Source organism: Mustela lutreola, chromosome 5 (genome assembly GCF_030435805.1).
Source record: "Mustela lutreola isolate mMusLut2 chromosome 5, mMusLut2.pri, whole genome shotgun sequence".
Classification (NCBI taxonomy): Eukaryota; Metazoa; Chordata; class Mammalia; order Carnivora; family Mustelidae; genus Mustela; species Mustela lutreola.
In genome coordinates, this window is record NC_081294.1 from 109559379 (window position 1) to 109575181 (window position 15803).

Here is a 15803-nt window from a genome sequence, read left to right on the forward strand (position 1 = left end):
TGGTTGTCCAGTGTTCCCATGACAGTGTGAATACTACCTGTAATTAGAACAACTATCCACCAAGTGGCATTTAATCGCTTAAATCTTTTTTTTATATTGTCTTCATGAGAATAGAAAATTTCTGTCTGGGAAACTTTCTAGTGGAGCAGAATAGGACACCTGGGTGAATGGCATTTCTGGGGCTCCTCACATCACCATAATTTTGTGTAGTGTTATACCAAGTGAAAATGAAAGATCACCATATTGCTCTGACCATGTGAGCAATGAATCTGATATATTGCTCTGGTAAGAATCTTCGAGAAGTATGGGGGGATATTTGAACCTGCCTGTAATTGCTTGCTGCTCTCTTGGCAGGGGTTGTGTTTCACTACAGAGCGGCGACTAGCAGGTATACTCTGAATTTTGAGGCTGCACAGAAGGCTTGTTTGGACGTTGGAGCAGTCATAGCAACCCCAGAGCAGCTCTATGCCGCCTATGAAGATGGATTTGAGCAGTGTGATGCAGGCTGGCTTTCTGATCAGACCGTCAGGTGAGAGGTCTGGGGGCCACAGACTATAATTCATTAATTTGAGAGGAAGGATAAATGCGACTTACTCATCCTTTATTTCCCCAGGTATCCCATCCGGGCTCCCCGAGTAGGCTGTTATGGAGATATGATGGGGAAGGAAGGAGTCAGGACCTACGGATTCCGTTCACCTCATGAAACGTACGACGTGTACTGCTACGTGGACCACCTGGATGGTATGATGTTTAAATTTCTAACGCTTCCTTCGAACTAAGAAAATTGAAGACAGACTGGGAGCACGTAGGAATAGAACAAGTTTTCATGCTTGTTTGGATTCCAAACAGCAGCATTTAGTTTAAATTACCGTATGATTGTGGTGAAATAAGCTCAAATTAAAGTGGAAAGAGAAGGAGGAGTGTGCAAATGGTTATGCAGGTTAGAAATGTCTTCAGTTAATGGCAGGTTTTCTTTCAGGCATGCTGCTATTGGACTGTTTCCAGTACACTTTTAGAGCCTTAAGAATAGAAGGCTCTACGGGTGGTACCTATTCTTGTGAGAACTTCAGGTAAAATCCTGTGATGACAAACCACTGTGAATCCAAGGGCTGATAAACACCTCGAACCTCAACTAAATAGCTGAAACTAGCCCAGGAGGGTTTCTCAAGTTCTTCTGTTAATGTTGCTACACTAATATTCAGAGCAATCATTCATTCATTAAAGAAACCACCAACCAACCGTGTAGTATGCTGGGTGCTGTGCTAGTTGTTAGGATAAGAAGCCAGAGGCCTTGCTTTTAAGAGGTCTAAAGCCCGAATGAGTTTGGCTCTATTATTTCTCATTTGGCATGAGTTAGAGACTCTTAAAGACAGGTATGAGTTCAATGGTGGCACCCAAGGGGCACAGTACAGTTTTATAATAAGACATGGAACAGAAGTTTCTGTGACTTTTGAAATAGGGTCTCCTTTTTATTAACAGGCAGCCTAAAGTCGAACTATATAAAGGGGAGTTTTGAATTGAGTTACACTTTTAATTTTGGCTGGGTACATATAGAAAGGATAATCTCAGTTTTCTTATGTGTAAAATAAAGACGTTGGACTAGATAATTTCCATGGTCCCTTCCAACATTAAAATTCTATGATTCTGTGACTTGAATAAACCACCTCAGAGACTGAAAGCTATGAACTAAGCAGCTTATATTTTCCTAATGACCTGACTAAATTTGAATAAGCAGGCTGGCTTAATTGTGGTTCCCTAGCATCTTAACATTCTTATTATAACTTTACTTTAAAACTGATAAATGTATTTTCTAAATGAGAACTTCAGATACTAGCAATTTCCTTTTTTTATAGAGACAAAGGGAAAACATACCAAACCCATCCTATGATATATATATGATATGTACATTGAATTTTGGATATAAAAAATATATATATACACACAGAATTTGAATGTTTTTGTTTGGGCACATAAATGTTGAAAGAGAAAGGCAGAAGAATCAGTATAACTAATTCAAGCACTGACTGAAATTTCTGTGAGCAGAGTAAAAAGGCTTTTCATTGTTTTATAGAAGGAATTTAACAGGCTTTTTTTTTTTTTAAGATTTTATTTATTTATTTGACAGACAGAGATCACAAGTAGGCAGAGAGGCAGGCAGAGAGAAAGGAGGAAGCAGGCTCCCTGCTGAGCAGCGACCTGATGTAGGGCTCAATCCCAGGACCCTGGGATCATGACCTGAGCCAAAGGCAAAGGCTTTAACCCGCTGAGCCACCCAGGTGCCCCCAGTTCTGAAGGATATTCAGTATTTTTACAATGACATTGTTCTAGAAATTTTCTCTTTCTTGTTTGTTGTCCCTTGGAATAATCTGCAAATCTTTGGACACTGATCTTTTCTTTCTTGACCTGAAATTGGACTGGTATGGTGGGGGAGGTTAGAAAGGCCTGTGCGACTGGGGATGAATGAGGAAGATCAAAAGATCACTCTTGTAAAGGTCTCCCTCCTCCTTTACTGAAGTGTGTGTCTCTCTTTGAAGTAAAGGCCATTGGCTGAACTCTGAATTGATAAAAAACTCTTGTGGAAAGTTGACTATATAAAGTTACATCTGATGTTTCAATTGCCACATCGATGACAGATTATTTGAAAGTAAGCCAACATTCCTCGTGAGAGAGATTTATCACTGTATTCATGGGTATCATAATTGCCACCTCTATTTTATTGTGTTTTTGACAGCTAAGTGTGTGTGAGAGACATCAAAAAATAGAGATATTGATGCAGTCAGAATGCATGTGATGGAACACATAGCCAGATATGAACTAAGGCGCAATAACTTTAGATCAGAAGCCAAATTATTCCAGATGGCTCATGAAAAAGTCAATTAAGTATAAAATAAATAGCATAGTTTAAAATGGTAATTAATTTGTTTTAATTTAGTCATTTAAAATGAAAGATATTTAGTTGATAGAATGTCAACCCTTTTTTCCCTCTTTCTTCTTGAATAATGTCATATTCATTCTGATGTATATATTTCTTTATAAAAGTCAAATAATTATACTCTGTTAGATCCAGCTAGTTTACGGGAGGAAAAAAAACTAATCTGGTTCATATTCTAAGATGGTGATTATAGCACAGATATACATACAAATACGATATTCAATTCTATTTTTAAAAATAACTTACTAAATGTAAAACAGCTATTGTATTAGCTATATCCACAAACCAGGATTCCAGTATTAACCTGTATTCTTGGAAATGGTCTAGATATTGTGTTGGCTTATTAGCCATGATTCAGTAACAGAACACTGTTACCAAGAAATTAAGGGAATCAAGATTCTAAAGTGGGAAATCTAGAAATTAAGATAGTGTAATCACAAAATAATCCTTATTAGAAAATTTAATCTGTGTTTCCTGGTAAGGTAGCTTTGGAAAACATTGAGAGGGTTCCTTATTAGAAAGTTTAATTTGAGTTTCCCGGAAACGTAGTTTTGGAAAACTTTGAGAGCATTTAGAATAGAGTTGAGATGATTATACAGTTTAGAAAATTGAGTCAAGGATTGGAGTTATTTAGGAGTGATCAAGACAATGCTGAGAGAGGAGTCTAGGGAGGCAGTTAAGGTCCCTGTGATTAAGAACAGAAAGGACCTCAACTGAATGCCAGCTCTGTTACTTACTAATTGTGAGATCCTGAGCAAGGCTTTACCTCTGTTTCAGTTTCTTTTCCTCTGACATGGGGACAATTAGAATATTTACTTTTTAATTAAGGTATGAAGATGAAGTGAGTTAATGTGTAAAGCTTTTATCACAGTGGGTGTCTCAAACTAACTGCTCAATAAATATAGATGATGGTTATATGAAAGGTTTCATTTCCTCTGAATTCATAAAAAGAAGAAATGACTTAAAATTGCAACTCCGTGAATTAGGGTCAATATAAGGAAATTTTTTCTGATAATGAATACTACAAAATGTAGAAACAATCCTGACAGACTGTAAAATTTCTTCTCTTGAATTTTCTTAAAACTAGAATTTTTCAGGGGCTCTTGGGTGGCTCAGTGGGTTAAAACCTCTGCCTTCAGCTCAGGTTATGATCTCAGGACCCTGGAGTTGAGCCCCGCTGCCCTGCATCAGGCTTTCTGCTCAGCAGGGAGCCTGCTTCCTCCTCTCTCTCTCTCTGCCTGCCTCTGCCTACTTGTGATCTCTGTCTGTCAAATTAAAAAAAAAAAAGATCTTTGAAAAAACAAACTAGAATTTTTCTGAGATGTTCTGAGTGCAAAGCTCTGTCAAAGTTTCAGTCATGGTGCTTTGAAGTATATAGAAAATAACTGGAAATGGCTCACTTTATGAGAAGGATGACTTTCATGTCAAAGCATTTTGAATACAATAAATTGCTTAAATATTACTGAAGAATTAAAATTAATACAGTGGCAAAAATAGAATTCTTTTGTGTTATCCCTCCTAAATAGTTTAACATCAGTTTATTCTCTGATTAGAATATTATATTCTTGACTAACAATGTTCAGGAATTAATCTAGTATCTGATTCCCCGTAGGAGGTCATGCCAGTGGGACATTTAAATAATTCTGAGAGTGCTTTGTGAATTAATGCATTTCTGTGCTAAAACTGGCAGTTTGATAGGAAGTATGTGTGTCATAGAAAAATAAAACAAAAACAAAACAAACAAAAGACTATCCTAAATAAGATCAATAAGAGAATGTTGGAAAGAATGGTGATAGGTGAGGTCAGACTGCTTTCATTTTCACGGGTGACCTGCTTAGTTTCCTTGCAAATGAGTCAATACTTCCAGTCTCAGACCTAGACCTGACAGATGACTGATCTAAGAGCTCCTTGCACCTCTGATATAGGCAAACTTGGGGACTTACATCTCATCCTTCCGTGGCCTGTATTTTCTCTGCAACTCTACCCTTTGGCTGTTACTTCTCCTGGAATACTAGTACCCTACTATTCTGATTTCGTGGCTTTCACGTAAGGTTCCCAGCACTTTGATGTGTCTGTATTATGGGCTTTCTCCTTCATCTCATATCCTCTTCCTAAGTCCTAGTTGATCTTTCTCACCTTTACATCTCCAAATCTTGATTATATGACTATAACCACCCCCAAATGTTTGCGTATGCCTCTAACTCTCCCATAAGACTGTGGCTTCTAGGGGCACCTGGGTGACTCAGTGGGTTAAGCCTCTGCCTTTGGCTCGGGTCATGATCCCAGGGTCCTGGGATTGAGCCCCGCATCGGGCTCTCTGCTTAGCAGGGAGCCTGCTTCCTCCTCTGTCTCTGCCTGCCTCTCTGCCTACTTGTGATCTCTGTTTGTCAAATAAATAAAAAATTTAAAAAAAGACTGTGGCTTCTAGGAGGGAAGGAACCATGTATATCCCTACTATGTCCATGCTCCACAGATAGAGTTGAATAAATTTTGAATTACTGAATTAACCTCCAGCCTAAAAGTGCCCACTCTACTCACTTTGCTTTGCACTTACCCCTTGGAGAACTTCACCTCTATCCAGGCTTAACTGCTCCTCTACCTGCTTCCCAAATTTTCATTGCTCCAGTGTCCTTATTAGTTTGTTAAATGTCAAATTTGTTCTTGCAGGTAAACTGAAAATCAAATGCCTTTTGGGATGAATGGGTCATAAAAGTACACCAAGATAACAAATAAGTGAAAATGGAAATATTAGTTTCTGGTTTTTCTTGTTTAGCCCTGAATCCTCTTCTGATTTCCATACCCATGTTTCTAGTTTGTGAATCATTTCTGTTTCTCATCTGTGGTTTTGATTCTCACAGATAATCCCTGTGCCTTTAACAGACCTTCAAAGGGCCTGTTTCACAACCATCAAAGCGCTCCAACACCATGTCCATGTTCTTCTCCTACTCAACATCCTGTGGTTGAGATTTCTGTCATCTTCCTCCTCAAGCATAAACATTGCATGAGCTTTGAAGTCCCTCAAACCTGGCTGGAGAATAACCAGTTCAACCTTGTCTCCCTCTTTCCAACATGACACGTGCACGGGCCCTCCACAGGCCCTGCATTTGCTCCTACCTGCAGTTCTGCTTTGGTCCTCTCCGAGCACATAGACCCCTCAGCTTTCCAACACTCTGCTCTTTCCTGTGCCTGAAAACTTATTACCTCCAAGAGCCTATCTTTGGCTCTTCCAGATCACAGGATTCCCTTAGTCTGAACTGGTCTTCTCATAGAGTTAGTTCCACGTGTTTGGCATTTAACTGTCCTTTAGTTGCGTTTTAGTCACAGAATGCAAAATGTGATCTGTTTGTTTTGTGTTGCAAAACTTCTATAATTGATGATAGAGAAGAGGCCATACACATCTTCTCTGCCCCTCTCAATCACAATGAAAGATCTATTCCATTAATACAAACATAATAGTTACTCAAGAAATACTTGGTGGTAATTGTATTATTTCTTCAGACTTTGTCTCTTTTGGAATACAATACCACTACCCTTCCATTTCTATAATATTTGAAAAAAAAATGCTTCACTTTGTTCACCAAATTTACTAAGAATCTATTTTTTTAATCTGTATTGGATCACCATGGTATGAATTTTTCTCACTGAATTGCTCCTGTCATTCTTTTCCATGGCGTCCATTAGAATTCCTTCCTAGAGATACTTTTTTCTCTTTTCCAGCTTCTCACAGTAATTTTCCTTTCTTGCCACCCTAGCCAATCATTGGGATTGGTTCCTTTGTTCCTACTGGCAATTTACAGGTTAATTTTTATAGTGTTTCCTCATGTCAAAATCCAAGATATTTCTATCACCTTCATGACCATGTAATACTTCTATGCCTAGAACCAAAAAATAACCTTTCCTTTTTGTTATCATATGTTCTCCTTTAGATTTTAGCTAAGAATTTAGGTAAAGGCCCAAATGTCATTAAACAGGTCTTAAGCAGAACTTAAAGATTCAGGCTTTTTTGGGAGGCTTTGATTGGACAAAAATCAGATATCAAATCTGGGAATTGTGTGACTTCCTGCTTGTAGATTCTTGGGTTGACTTTTTTTTTTTTTTAAGATTTTATTTATTTATTTGATAGAGATCACAAGTAGGCAAAGAGGCAGGCAGAGAGAGAGGGAGGAAGCAGGCTCCCCGCTGAGTAGAGAGCCTGATGCGAGGCTTGATCCCAGGACTCTGGGATCGTGACCTGCGCCAAAGGCAGAGGCTTTAACCCACTGAGCCACCCAGGCTCCCCTCTCAGATTGACTTTTAATTTTAATGGGATTCACAGGATATAATCTACAAAATATTTTACCAGTGGGAGTGATCTAAGAATTAGTGATACTGGTCTTTTTCAGTTAAAAAGTCCCACGTCAGCTAGAAGAGCTTCCTGCTCACTGTGGTTCAGTGGATGATTCAAATATTGATTCTGGATTACAGAGCCTCTTCACTTTAGTTCACTCTGGTTTGGTGCTAGAAGATGCTGAAATCTTTTCATTTATTCTCTGTAGAATGTGTAGAACCATACATTATAGCTGTGGCTGTGGCTTTTTACATAGGCTTTGGAAATTAACATGTCCTGCTAGGCACCTGAAACTGACCTTGGGAGTTTTGAACAGTGTAGCTAAGAGTCAGTGAGGAAAGCGACCAGGCATGGCACAATGGCAGCCCCTCTGGAAAATGATATCCTCATTCAGTACAATGATTTCCATAGGCTGACTGTGAAGTAGCTCCATGGGTAAGGTAAGGAAGGAAACCATTTATTGTTTGGTTATATTATTATATAACTCAATCTTTGTGAAAACCTTGTCAAGTATTTCTTTTTTTTTTTTAATAAAGATTTTATTTATTTATTTGACAGAGAGAGAAATCACAAGTAGGGAGAGAGGCAGGCAGAGAGAGAAGGGGAAGCAGACTCCCGGTTGAGCAGAGAGCCCAACACAGGGCTCAATCCCAGAACCCTAAGATGACCTGAGCTGAAGGCAGAGGCTTAACCTACTGAGCCACCCAGGCGCCCCAAGTATTTCCTTTTTTTAACTCTTCTTTTTGCCATAATGGGATATACCCTTTTTCCTATTCCACTGTGGTAAACTCTTGTGGCCACCACAGAATACCCCAGCAGAGCAGTAGTCTTAACAACCAACAAGAGAGAAAATGTTCTTCATGCTCTCCTAAATCTCTGATTTCTCCAATAAGAATATCTTAATTCTTGAGTAATGATTGTTTATTCATTGTGTTGTAATGATTAGAATTGCTGGATTAAATGGTAATTCTGTTTTTAACTTTTTGAGGAACTGCTAGCCTGTTTTCCAGTGTGGCCACACCATTTTCAGTTCTCACCAGCACTATAATGGGATCCTGGTTCTTTCCCATCCTTGCCCACACTTGTTTTTATCTGAGATTTTGATTGCAACCATCCTAACATGTGTGCAATAATATTTCATTGTGGTTTTAATTTGTACTTCTTTTATGGCTAATGATGTTAAGCGACTTTCCGTGCGCTTATTGACCATTTATATATCTTCTCAGAGAAATGTCTATTCCAGTCTAGTTATAAAATGAACAAGTCATGATGATGTAATATACACCATGGCAACCATAGTTAATTATATTATATTGCATATCTGAAAGTTGCCCAGAGAGTAAAAATTAAAAGTTCTCATCATAAGAAAAAATATCAGTTATAGATATAGTTACAATGTGTGGTAATGGATATTAATTAGACTTACTATAGTGATCATTTTGCAATATATACAAATATTCAATCATCATGTTGTACCCCTGAAATGAATATAATGTATGTCAATGAAACCTCACTTTAAAAAAAAAAGAAATGTCTGTTGAGAACCTTTACCCATTTGTAACTGGAATGTCTTTTTGTTGTTGAGTCACAAGAGTTCTTTATATACTCTAGATTAAAGCCTTCTCAGAAGATTTGCACCTATTTTTTCCCATTCCATGAGTTGTCGTTTTTACTTTCTCAGTAGGGTGCTTTGACATGCAAAATTTTTGAATTTTAATGAAGTCCAGTTTAGCTATATGTTCTTGTTTGTTTGTACTTTTGATGTCATATCTAAGAAAACACTGCCAAATCCTCAGTCATGAAGGCTTGCTTCTGTATTTTCTTCTACAAGTTTTACAAGTTTTAAGTTTTACTTTTCTTTTGATTAATTTTGAGTTAATTTTGTATGTAGTATGAGTTAAGAGTCCAGATTCATTTTTTAGCATGTGGACATCTAGTTGTCCCCGCACCATTTGTTGAAAAGGCTATTCTTTCCCCTATTTAATGGCCTTGGCACCTTTTTGAAAATCAACTCATCATAGATATATGTGTTTGTTTCTGGACTTTCCGTTCTATTCCATTGATCTATGTGTCTGTACTTATATCAGTCCCACATTGTCTTGATTACTATTGCTTTGTAGTAAATTTTGAAATTGGAAAGTATGAGACCTCTGTGTTCTTTTTCAAAATCATTTTAGTTATTCTGGGTTCCTTGAGTTCTCATATGAATTTTAGGATCAGCTTCTCCATTTCTACAAAGAGGCCAGCTGGGCTTCTGATAGGGATTGTGTTGAATCTCTAGATCAATTTGAAGAGTATTGCCATCTAAAACCATAATAAATCTTCTGATCCATGAATATGGGATTTTTTTCGTTCTTAAGACTGTCTTTGGGGCACCTGAGTGGCTCAGTGGGTTAAAGCCTCAGCCTTCAGCTCAGGTCATGATCCCAGTGTCCTGGGATCAAGCCCCTCTTCAGGCTCTCTGCTCAGCGGGGAGCCTGCTTCCTCCTCTTTCTCTGCCTGCCTCTCTGTCTACTTGTGATCTCTGTCTGTCAAATAAATAAATAAAATCTTTAAAAAAAAAAAAGACTGTCTTTAATTTCTTTCATCAGTGTTTTATACCTTTCAGAGTATAAATTTTACAGTACTTTTCTCAAATTTCATCCTAAATATTTTGTTATTTTTAATGCAAATGAAAATAGGGGCGCCTGGGTGGCTCAGTGGTTAAGCCGCTGCCTTCGGCTCAGGTCATGATCTCAGGGTCCTGGGATCGAGTCCCGCATCGGGCTCTCTGCTCAGCGGGGAGCCTGCTTCCTCCTCTCTCTCTCTCTGCCTGCCTCTCTGCCTACTTGTGTTCTCTCTGTGTCAAATAAATAAATAAAAAATCTTTAAAAAAAAAAAAAAAAAAAAAAAAAAAGAAAATGGAGTTTTCTTTATTTCTTTTTCTGTTTGTGGGAAGTATATGGAAATGCATTTATATATTGGTCTTGTACCTTGTATCCTGCAACTCTGCTGAACTTGTTTATTTGTTCTAATAGTTTTTTAATGGCATTCTTAAGATTTTCTATATATAGACCCTTTCATTTATAATCTTACCATAAGTAGACTTGCCATGATATACATCCCTTGAAGCGTGTGACGGTCATTTGCTCTAAGGTTTTAATGTCAGGATCTTTTGGAGTTCTGAACTGAAAGAGCTTCTTAGGAAATACAGTGGCCATTTACCTTTCATCTGTGAAAAGTAAAAAGAAAAAAAAAAAGCCAAACTAGGCTGATCGTCCTGTGTTGACCTGCAGCCATACTGTGCCTGTCAAATCAAATAACACATTCAATCTCACATATTTTGAAGACTCAGACATCCAGAAATTTTTTAGAACTTCTTTCTCACTCTAATTAAAATCTTACTGCTCTGTCAGTGGGAAGGAATGAGATCTGACATCCTGAAAAACCATAAAAATATGTTTAAATTTTAGTGGGACTTCCTATCTCTTTAAGCCCTTGAAATTGACATACACAAGATCTTGTATAATAACACATTGACAAGTACATGGATTCCTTTTCTCATGAATTGTTATCTGACTTAGAGCACGTTAACTGACTATCAGAGCCAGTTGATGACAATTCTTTAGTAATTAGAAGTTAAAAATTCAGGGGCGCCTGGGTGGCTCAGTGGGTTAAAGCCTCTGCCTTCGGCTCAGGTCATGATCCCAGGGTCCTGGGATCGAGCCCCACATCGGACTCTCTGCTTAGCAGGGAGCCTACTTTCTCCTCTCTCTCTGCCTGCCTCTCTGCCTACATGTGATCTCTGTCAAATAAATAAATAAAATATTAAAAAAAGAAGAAGAAGCTATAAATTCAAAATTCTATCTATGTTCTAAGCCACATCATGCTTCTCCTTCAGCCTAAGAAAAGTGAGAAATCTGAAAGGTGCTGATCTGTCTTTACAATCCCATTGCCCCCATATTGGAAACACTGCCAGCCTAGAACTAGAGATGGAGCAAAATTATGTTGGCAGCCCCTGAGATTTTCTTGTCATCGTGATGGAAGTTTGATCTTCGAGCAGGTTAAAGGATCAAATCTTAGGGAAACTGACATGCTTTTGAATTATCTTTAAATATCGGCCCTCAAAAGATTATATAGCAGTGTAAGTTAGCTGTTAATCAAACAGGTACAACTGATGGATTTTGTGATCCAGAGTATAATGGGCACTAGTCTTCAATGCTTTGATTGTGTGTATATAGACGGAGTCAGAAAAAGAGCAAGAATGAAAGAGTGTGAGAGGACAGGAGAGACATGGAGAGAAAGAAAAGAAAAAAGAAACCTCCTTTGAAACTTAAAAGTCCAAAACTTCAAAGCTAGCAATAATTATGCTGAATTGCTTTTATTATCAGGATACTTGCCATAAGTGATTTTATTATATTGGCATTTAGAAGCTCCTTCAGGTGATTGCTTCCAGCTTACTTACTGTAACTACCATTACATATATTTGTTACTTTAGTATAACTTAAATAGCAAGACAATGTAGTAACATTGACAAATCTTGAACTTCCTTAAAGTGAAAAAAAAAAAAAAATCAGAGAGTCCTTTTTAAATGGATAAAGGGAAATATGATTAGTTTATAAGAAGTTATTTTCAGACTGGACAGTTCATGATAGAAGGGTTATGAGCACAAGTAAACAGAAACAAACAATAAACACTTATCACATTACCCAACAAATATACCCAGTGAGAAAAATTGTGGGATTTTTGGTTTTGGCTACCTGGCTGCTGAGTGCAGCAGGGAATGGAGTAATTATGTATGTCCTGCCCTTGCCAATTCCCTTTTTCTCTTGGTATTCACAGGGAATTGTCGGCAGGAGAGTAAGAACTTATCCTCACTTTGCTCTAGAACCAGGCTCTCTAATAGTTGTTCTGAGTTACTCCTGGTTGTAAACTCTAGCTTTTGAACAGTGTGGGTCATCTCAGTGTTTGATTTGTTTTCATCATTGCTTGCCATTTTAGAGTGTGTCATTTTTTAGTCTGCCAAGAAACCACTTTTCCATTTAGCAATCAGAAGTGTGGGAAAAAGAACATGCATGGTTCAATTTCCACGGAGTCTTGAGGCAGTTAGTCGTCAAATAAAGTATTTTTTTCCTGAATATTTCTGATGATGTTAATTCCCATGATTAAGGTAAATTTAGTTTGTGGGATGTCACCAGATATTAAAGTCTCACCAGCGGTGTCTTCCAGTTTCTTCTAGGACATCCCTAGAAAGTTGAAATAACAGTAATAATTCAAACCAGAGACATTTAACTTGAGATTTGGGAAAATATGCATTAAGATACCACATATATGTTTTTCAGATGAATATGAACATTATCCTATGTGTGCAATCCTCCATTCTGCATTATTATATCTCACATGTGTACTAAAGTGAGCATATATGTATATACCTCAATGAATTCTTACTTATGCCAACTTAAATTAACTTGACCTCTTATGTTAAATAATTATATGTAAACATTTTGTGTATTTCTTTCCTGACATTTTATTTGTTCTCTTTAGAGAAAAATTAAGTATTTTCTCACAGGTAGATAACATTTACAAACAGGTTCCAAATCTATACTCTAGTTACCAGTTTGATGATAAGTGTCTTGTAGATGTAGCTACCTTGAAGAGGCTACTTCTGGAACTTAGAGAGTGGACTCATTGTCAACTTGTGAAAGTAATTTTTGCCATCCGAGAATGCAACTATCCAGTAAATCTAAGGAACATTAAATGGCTTAGTTCCAAGTATGCAGAGGTAGGACGAGAACACAGCCTTGTCCTGTGCTAATAAAATAGGCATTTTATCTCACAAAAGATTTGCTTCCTCTCCCTCTCTAAAGCAGTACTGTGATTCAGAAGGAACTTTTATTACATACATCTGAGGCAAAAAAAGGTGCTTTTAAGATAACTTCAGGGCAGGCACTTACACAACCTGACCACTTAAGTCATGTTGTAGAGAGAGAAACTAAGTGAATGCACTGAGTGGCTTTTCTTAATTTCCCAGATTTGCTTTCTCTTTCTCTTGGTTCTTTGGTGCCTTATTTGCCCTTATCTCTGGACTTTAGATAAGTCACCTATGTTTGTATTATGTTAGATAAAAGATATAAAATGTCAAAGGATTATTAAGGAAAACCAAGCATCTAATGAACAACAACAACAGAAAAGTACTTCTCCGCTGGTCATAGATGTCTTAGGAATCCAAGACACTTAGTAATATGGATTAGTTCAATTACTGCTATGCATTACCTATCGACTTACCTTTTCTATTTTCTGGTTTGGGTTTCCGTATAAAACAGATGCTAGGATATTCTTTTAAAGATTTTTTATTTATTTATTTGACAGAGAGAGATTACAAGTAGGCAGAGAGGCAGGCAGAGAGAGAGAGAGAGGAGAGAGGAGGAAGCAGGCTCCCTCCTGAGCAGAGAGCCCGATGTGGAGCTCGATCCCAGGACCCTGGAATCATGACCTGGGTTGAAGGCAGAGGCTTAACCCACTGAGCCACCCAGGCGCCCATATGCTAGGGTATTCTTGCATACTTCTCAAAAGTATAAGATGTCTAGGCCTTAATATTTTGAGGTTAATACATATGAAGAGCAAAGTTTGGTTATTTGACTTGCCATTTTTGGTGTGGATTGAGTGTTAATTGTAACAGCTTCAGGATACAGTAAGGTAATTCTATACTGTAGGTGCTTTACTATATTATTAGATTTTCTAAGTGGGCAAAGTAATGTTCATGTTAAAGAATCATGATTTAGGAGGTCTTAGATATTTACTTTTTGGAACAGAGTTAAAATAAATATTTTTCTTTTCATCTTCTTTTTCTTTTTTTTAAAGATTTTATTTATTTATTTGACAGAGAGAAATCACAAGTAGATGGAGAGGCAGGCAGAGAGAGAGAGAGAGGGAAGCAGGCTCCCTGCTGAGCAGAGAGCCCGATGCGGGACTCGATCCCAGGACCCCGAGATCATGACCTTAGCCGAAGGCAGCGGCTTAACCCACTGAGCCACCCAGGCGCTCCTCTTTTCATCTCCTTAAAATAAAATAATTTAATATATATATCTTTATAAATGAATTATTTTGATTCTCACCTTAAACTCAGTGCCAGTGAAATCTTTTTTTTTTTAATCTGAGTTGAATGAAACCCAATAATGACAGCTTTTTCATTTTTTTTTTAATTTTATTTTCAGTGTTTGAAAAGTTCCTACATATAAAGGAAAACAGGTGGTGTTGTGGATAATAGAATTTAATCAAATAAATAATCATTTTATGGGCACTGAATAGGTGGATGGAAATTATATCTTCCAAACAAATGAATTAAAAAATTGACTGCAATATAGTCAGATCTAATGAATGTCTATATAAAAATTCTATAAGTAGATCTGTATAGATTTAATAATAATAATAAGGGAATTCTCTTTTTAACCGATCAGCATATTCTGAAACCTTTCTTTCCTTTAACACCCCAAACATGTTTGCTGTTTAAGAGGGGAAACCAGTTACCCATGAAATCATGCTGTCATTTTCCCTCATTAGCCCTTTGGTCTGGCCGCAGTTGGAGAAGTTGATTTCCCCCCACATACAGGCTGGCACTGCTGTTTGCAGTAGCAGACTTTTACTCTCCCAATTCCAGTTCTCTGTCTGCTCTGGTTGGCTGATCACTCTCATTAGTATAAAGGAGCAGTCATTCACCTCAAAGTTGCAGTACGTCACAATGCAGGGAACTAAGGCCTCAGAAAGATATTCCAGCTGTAATAACAAATGCAAGTGCTCTACCTTAGAGGCAAGCAGTCTGGCGCGCTGCCCTCTTTCACACTTGCCTTCCTTTGAAGTGAATGAGGCTGCTCAGGAGCACACAGACCCAGTCTCTCTGTCTGCCTTTCCCCTTGTTGCTTTAAGCCAAATCCATAGGTGAGATGAATCAGCTGTTCTTGGACCGCAGCTCCCCAAAGCTCTGCAGCAGGCAGCTTTTTTGAATGTGCTGCTTGGGGAGGGTGGAAGAAAAAGAGCACCCTGTTCCTTAACAAGAACTTGAAATGCCATTCACTTAGCGAGGATTATTGAAGATCTACTCCGTAAGTGGGACTGTGACCCTTATGCTTTTACAACTTCTTAGGGAGGGAGATGGTGCAGGAATGGAGAGCAGCAACTTACGGTCTTACGGTGTATTTTTGGATTTGAGATTGCTTTCCTTGCCAGCCTACATACACAGTTAAAGACAAAAACCCATTCCCACTTTCCCTTACTTTTTTTCCATCAGGTAGAAGTCATTTCGTTCTCTCTTCTTCAAATAGCTCTTACAGGGATTTGGCCTATTTTAGATTCCTAGTGACAAAAGCTGACGTGTGTGATTTGACCATTTTTCCCATCACTAATTTTTCTTGTTTTATAAAGCTATCGCACACTGAGAAAGAGTAATGGCTCTATTCATTTTAAACAATTGCCTGTTACATCTGCCTTCAGTCAAGTGAAAAGAGCTGAATCCTGAGAGCTCTGGAGTCCCCGTTGTCTAATATATCATAGAATCAGAAAGCGGTCTCA

At 37.9% G+C, this 15803-nt stretch overlaps 1 protein-coding gene across 5 annotated transcripts in view; it reads left to right on the top strand.

Moving 5' to 3' along the window:
• VCAN (versican) overlaps positions 1–15803 on the top strand; it is a 109654-nt gene that overhangs the window by 20277 nt on the left and 73574 nt on the right. For all 5 annotated transcript variants that reach the window (XM_059175410.1, XM_059175413.1, XM_059175412.1 and 2 more), the window contains exons 4-5: positions 355–529; positions 614–741. In XM_059175410.1, the coding sequence (XP_059031393.1) occupies positions 355–529; positions 614–741 (303 nt within the window). The remainder of the gene's footprint in view (positions 1–354; positions 530–613; positions 742–15803) is intronic.